At 36.9% G+C, this 7,154-nt stretch overlaps 1 protein-coding gene across 1 annotated transcript; it reads right to left on the reverse strand.

Moving 5' to 3' along the window:
• Positions 1-236: 236 nt before the first annotated feature.
• Positions 237-6,821, reverse strand: AGR3 (anterior gradient 3, protein disulphide isomerase family member; the record flags this gene model as incomplete). Its single annotated transcript, XM_082280678.1, has 7 exons — positions 237-286; positions 1,047-1,130; positions 2,082-2,145; positions 2,403-2,479; positions 3,118-3,170; positions 4,458-4,521; positions 6,716-6,821. 7 exons carry the CDS (start codon positions 6,819-6,821, stop codon positions 237-239), a joined length of 498 nt encoding a protein of 165 aa, XP_082136804.1.
• Between the last annotated feature and the right edge of the window lie 333 nt (positions 6,822-7,154).

Below are 7,154 nucleotides of genomic sequence, written 5' to 3' on the forward strand. Positions count from 1 at the left end.
TTAAAAGCATCATTTTCAGTTATTTAGAGAATTAATTTCAAAGTGTTTAATATATTTCTCCTCTTGTTTTCCAAATGGGTGCTATAGTTTTTCTATCTTTGTTCTCCAAGTTGTACATATACATTTCTTATGAAATCTGATATACCAAGTCTGCTTGGTAAAAGTTCAATTTGCAAGTAGAGACAGAGAGGTGCAGCTTCACCTCGTAGAGATTATGGTCATTTCACTGTTGCTGGTTACAGTTCTGTCTGAATGAGGCGTAGTGCTTTCTTCATGTTCTCTATTACTGAAAGAAAAATAAATAAGAACTGTGAAAATGTATTAGAAGTACATTTGTACAATTAAAAAAAAGCCACCTAGTTTGATTTAATAAACTATTCACACTGAAATTGATTTATGGTCACACATTTTATTTTAGAGATTTCTATTTTGAAAATTCTGTTATTGATATTAAACAGAAAGTAAAAAAATTCATGAATCAAAATGTTTAACTTAAGGGATTTGACAAGACTCCTTTCAACTTCCTCACTTCTCAACAGCAAGCCTGGTAATCAGATATGATGTGTGTATTTGTGTTGAGATACTGCATTGGTGTCAAATAGATGGCATAGAGTAAGAACAGGCTCAACCTGAAAAATCACATTCCTTTCTGAAATATGGCTGTTAGGGGTATGGACGTAGCCAGCAGCATTTCTTTACTGCTTCCCTCCCACCACTGGCTATTTATATTGTACAACTGGATACTTTTGAGCATAGTGACTTTCACCATTCTCCATAAAACTGCACAGATCTTGATCCTGATGGTTCTCACCCATGATCTTTCAATTTTTCTTACTTGAGTAGGCCCAATAAATTCAATGGGACAATGGGTATGATTGTTTTTCTAGAACAGGTTAGACCATTATAATTTATTGCAAATGCTCTCACACAGTATTTATTCTTTACTTTGAGATCCTAATGGATTCTCAAGCACAAGTGATCAGGATGGGGGGTATCTGGCTTCTTACAATGTGAAATGCAAAGTAGCACAGCAAAGGGACACTTACGGAACATCATGTCCTGTGGTTCATACGTGTAAAGCCGGTTGGAGTATCTTCCTGTGATATCAGCTCTTACTGTGAGAGATGGGTCTGAAAAAGTATTTGGATTAAACACTGCCTTCCATTCCCACAACAGCTGAGGGTGACGGTGTGGCATTGCTCTGGCAGCCCTGTTTCTGATTTCATCAATGCAGCAATTACGAGGCCGTTACGCTCTGTTCCAACCAACTGCTCCTTACTTGGAGAAATCCCAAACAAAAGCTAATGCTCATTTTTATATTGCACAGCTCTTTTAAGTGCTAGGTTACACATGCATTTCGTTCATATTTAAAGAAAAATATCCTGTTTTACAGGTTCTGATTTTACATCAGAAGAGGCTAATCTGACTGGATGCACTCATAGTGAGGGTCATGCCTATCTACGGCAATAGATAGCATGACTTACCTAGAGCCTTCGGAATGAAAATCTTCTGATTCCTCATGTTCCCAGAATGGGAACAAGTTGTTGTGGGCATCTCTTCTCTCAGTTACCCTACCAAGTTTTTTGTTAATTTACTGATGTCTGTAACTACACTGCTCTCTGTCTGTTTGTGGGTGTAACTTTGAATGCCATCACGGAGTTAGGCACTCCAGGCTCCCTGTACAGCGAGTGAAAAGGAACAGGCACTCTGGGGCATAATTAATTTGATCCATTCCAGAAGTCAGCTTTACAATGGGGTAAATTGTTCCTTAGATGCCACTGACCATTGATTTATTCTGTGGTAATGTCCACTTTATAGACATCTACATTCAGTCAGATATTTGCTTTTTCAGTAAGCTTTGTGTTGTAACAACACTAGTGAGAAGCATAGAGAACAAAAGCCCAGATGTTAACAGACTTTTTAAGCATCTTGCTCTCAAGCTCAGATTAGTACCCTCCAGGATATATCTGTAATCTGAGGAAGTTTTCTTTGGCAAAATGAATCTTTTTGATGCCCCCAACGGAGGACAGTGGTATAATGCAGATACCACAACTTTGCTGATACATAAATATTTTACATACCTACAAACATGATTCGAGGCACGTATTGTCCATCAGGTGACAGGTTTTTATCTGTGGTTTCATGCTGGTGTAAAAATTAAAGATAGTTGTTAAAATATTTCTGTAAACTTTGCTGAAGTAGTACCACCTGTGAATAACCTTGTACCAGAAGACAAAACCAAATAGGTACTACTTGTGTGTGAATATACATGCACAAATGCCTCTATTACATAACTAAAATGTCAGATATGTTAGCTAAAATGACATGAAAAAGCAAGACAAAGAAAGAGAAAACACAGACCACGAAAAGATACTAGTCACATCACCCCAAACCCTTCATACCATGAGATTCAGCATAATGAAGTTATTTTGGGCCATTTCCTGTATTTCTTCATTTTCTGCGAAAGCTTTCTTCAGTGCTAGAAAAGACAGGATCACTTTGAAATCCATCTCAAACTCTGCCTTTCTGCCTGTGTTTGGGCACCACATTGGCCAGAGACTGGGCCACATTGTTCCTCTCTGCTGATTCACATTCCCGAGGAGACACTTAAGGGCTCTATCACTGCTTTTGGGGGTTTTTTCGCCTATGGCAGTACAACCTCTGGCTATGAAAACGGAAGCTCTCTACTGTTATTTATGAAGCCTGTTGTCTCAATGGATACCGTGTCTTGGCTTGACAAAAGTGCATTATTCTCAGAAAATTCTTGTTAGATCAATTTCAGCAGCCCTGTCCTTGCCTCCTTCTTTAGTTACCATTTCAGGAGGGCTAAACAATATTAAATCTGTTCAATGAGTCAGTAGCAAATCTGTGCCTCTTAATTTAAACTGATGAGTGCTGCATTCAGGATAGCAGTACAGCAGCAGTGAGAATTATTCTTGAGTAGTTTCATAGTGGAGTTTTTGTAAATAATGGTAATAAGTTCTTCACTTTTCAGATACATTTTCATTTACCTGTTTCTCTGAATAATTTTCAGTAAGTGCAATGCAAATATATAGAAAGGGTCAGATTCTTATAAAAATATTCACAAAATTTTAACACACAAAAAATCAAAATTACCTTGGCAGTATTGACAGTCTTCCAAATGATGAATTACCATCAGTGGCTTGTTACTTTATTAATAATAATAAAAGATGTAGTTAGGTCATTTGACATGTATTCAACTGGGTGATTTACTAGCAGACTGAAAAATGAAAATTGCATTTAATCTTATGTTAACCCACAACAAAACCATATAGACATTCCGTAAAATATTACAGAAATTTCTGAGTAAGGGAAGAGAGCATAAACACTTCATAAAAGAAAGAAATAGAGGAATGGAGTTTCTACATCTAAATAGGCCGTCTATAGCAAGAGATTCTAGAAGAAAGAAACAACAGTTCCACCATAATTTCATTCTCAGGCAGTAAATAATCTGACTAAATAGGTATTTAATGTTGCTTAGGTGTGAATTTCTCCAGGATTAAGAAAATAAAAAAAATACATATGAATTGGAATAAAATAGATTTTATAAGACTGGATTTATCATCAAATACTTCCCATGAAAAGTCTCTTGTGTTTTAAGCTTTCTTGAACAGATATATAGTATATCACTTATCTTCTGTAAATAGTTTGGTAAAGTATTAGAATTTTATATTTTGGACATCAAAACATAAATTCTGTGCATTTTCTCCTGTACTTTTAAAAAAGATATTTACTGTTCAGCAGGTTGGTTACTATATTGCTTGGTCTGCTTTCAGTGTCAAGAGTTGTTAATTTCTAACCATTTTCACACAGCGTACATGAAATTAATTGTCCTTTGTTTTAAAAATAACTTGCCTTCAATTTAGCACTAACTCATGCTACACTATTGTGATCTACAATGAACTGTAAAAGATATTTAAATAAGTACTGTTATGAATTCACAAATGTATTTGCAGCTGAGTCTCAGAGAGGAGGGAGCTTGGAACTTCCATTTCTACCAAGATAGTGAGAAACTGTGAATATGATGGGCCACAAACACATTCCAACTAATAAAGTGTTGGGGGAAATATCAGAGGCAGCAGATCACCATGCAAGAGTAAATGTAACAGATTTCAAGGAAGTAATCAGAAGTACATGATATTAAACCACAACAGATGTAATTTTAAAAGTTATGGTATTCTATTTATGATTGATAATTCAAATAACAACACTGCTTTTGTGGCAAAGAAATGACAGCATTATATTATTGGCCCATGATGCTACTTCAGAGTCATAAGAGACCTACAAGGCCTTTTATTTATAGACAGAGTCTGTTTTATTTAACTGGGTGGTCTGCAGATCAGCTCTCATGGTGTTTCTTTGTTCTGTCTCATTATTGTATATTCTGGCAAGATGGAGTAACAACACTGTCTTCATACTACTTTTTAATCTCTTACCTTTTCTTTGCTTGATAAAGCCCTTCTTCATAAGTTTGTACCCACGTAATTTCATCTCCCCACCCTAGAAATAAACCAAAAGGATTAGCTGCTGGCCAGCCAAGTAACTCATAACAAATTCCCTTTTTTTTCTCCTTGTGTTTTTTTTTTTTAATGTGTATCAACAGTCATACACCAGTAAGATTGGAGGTTTTTACTTGAAGGTTCTCTAACATTGTGGACATGCTAATTTTTCATTCCCAATATAGACACTGAAAGGTTAAAAAAAGTTCAATCAAACAACCAAATCCCCCAAAAATCTCGGTTGCGTATCCAGTTCAAATCCTTTGATAGGCTTTTTAGTTGTCTTTCTAAATACTCAGAGGTCCCTAAATCAGCACCCAAATCCTTTCTATCTCAGATTTTCATATCCACCCTGGGACTTAAAGAGAAGCTGGGATATAATGAGAGAAAAATAAAATATGACAGCTCAAATAAGATCAACTTTAATATGAATGACATTAGAACAGTCTTGGAATAGACACTTAACTCCAAAGCAACTTCAATCCCTGAAGTTGCAAGCCCTTCATCTAATTAAATAATTCAATAAAGGAACGGCTGTTAAATAAAAATCTCCACTGAAACAAAATCCTAACAACATCAGCTCCATAGCTTAACCATAGCTGGGGATGCACAGATCTCAAAGAGCAAATTGTCCAGTTGGTTTTATGCCTTCAGCTCCCCAGGATGCCCGTCCTTGTATAGTAGATCCCTGCATTCTAGGCAGCATGGCTCCATTCGGGACAGCTCTCATGGGAATTGTAGAACAATGTCTGGACCTGGACCAGGTTACAGCTCTGTTTCTTCTGCACTGTCTAGACAGTGCTTGGGCCAGCCCAGATTTGCTGTTGGATTTCTCACAGGACAATTGTTTGTGATGCTTCTAGATCACGTTTTCTTTCAGTACACAGGTCTGTCTGGCTGATGGTGGGACTCTGGCATGCTGACCAGGGTCTTCCCAACCCTGGCTGCTGTCAGCTCCTGATGCAGATAACTGCACAGAGGAGTGAGCAAGGGGCATTTTGCAGCATGTTTAAGCATTCCCCTTTGGTCTGTGAAAATTACAAGTAAAGTGCTCAAGGCATCCCAATAGGCTTGAAATCAGAAAAGTTACATCTATTTTCTGTGACTTCTTTGTAGGGTTTTTGTTTGTTTGTTTGTTTTTCCCCAAAACTGACAGAATATAAAAGATTCTGTTATCTTTTTTTGTCTATTTATGCTGGGAAAAATAAATCCTGATTGAGGCAAGCTAGGCAATCAATCCCAGACTGATTATAACCTTTCCCCAGGGGTACTGCTTACAAAAGGTGCTTTGAAATTTCTCTTAGGCTAGTCCAGGTGTTGCATGATTTTGTCAAGTGGTCTAAGAGCAATTAGGCTCAGATGGAACCTCTGAGACATGTGCAACTTTGCCAGGACAGGGAAACCACAGAGGTGTGGGATCTGCAGGCTTTGCATAGCCTGCAGAAGAGGTCAGGAAGGAAGACAGAGATTTTTTTTGTTGAATAGTCCCAAAAGGAGAAGACAGATGGGGAAGGGAAAAAGACCTTACTAAGCTATTTTTCTGCTTGTATTTCTAAGGATTGATCAGATATAAATAAATTAAAACAGGGTCTTTATTTAACATCCAGGTTGAAAATTATGTACCGCAAGGAAGTGAATTACACACAGTCATGCTTTGCAGTGGATACCTGATGAAAAGCAAAAAAAAAAGACATGCAGAAAGCCCCAGAAGTGGTTCCAACTGTTGTTCTGTGTACAAGAATGGGTCTGTAGAAAATTTTTTCCATAGCAACTGGAGTTATGGTAGGTTACAATAATAAAATATATTTAAAACAGTCTATAAAAGAGTATTTTTCCATTGATAGTCCTACATGTAGACTTTCATTTCAGAGACTCGGTTTAGGTTATTTGCTTCTGGTAGGTGACTATGACTTATATAAATTATGCAGGTTATATGAGGCCCTCAGTCACATCCTTAAGAATAAACTGACAGAGTCAAATGACATGAAACAAGAATATGTATTACTTAAAGTGTAACTTAACACTAAAGAAACACACCTCAGTAAGTAGAAATGTGCATTCTATGTATGTTTCATATATGCATACATATATGTGTATATATATACATTCTATAAATGTACATTTAATATAAAAATATTTGCTGGTCTACATGATGAGGTAAGGAGGTTCATTCACATTCAGTGAATATACAATACCTCTTGACAGTGTCTGAGGTGCACTTTTTTCCTTTTTAATTGCCATTGCAAGGTTGGAAGTGACTGCAATTAGCAGGAGGGACAAGGCCAATGTAGAATGGAGCATTATTTCCCTTCCAATGCGACAAGGAAACTGGAAAACAAAGAAACAGCTTTAGTCACATGGATTTGTCACCTGGTGCAGTGTAGATCAATATGTTAGTGGCATCCTAACAATCTGTACTTCAGAGACACTTTTGGTTATTTCTAGAAATGCTTGCCTTTGTAAGGAAATGCAGACAGGAGGTGCTTAGTTGTTCTGTGCAATGCTACTGTCAGCTGTCAAAATTAGGCTGCAGGGTACTGTTCCCATGTGATTCTCATGAACTAGTACAATATTGTAATATTGGATCACATCAACTTCAAGACTCTGCTCCAGGTTTTTTAATTTCAGTGAAAT

This window comes from Coloeus monedula (assembly GCF_965178545.1).
Source record: "Coloeus monedula genome assembly, chromosome: 1".
NCBI classification, from domain to species: Eukaryota; Metazoa; Chordata; class Aves; order Passeriformes; family Corvidae; genus Coloeus; species Coloeus monedula.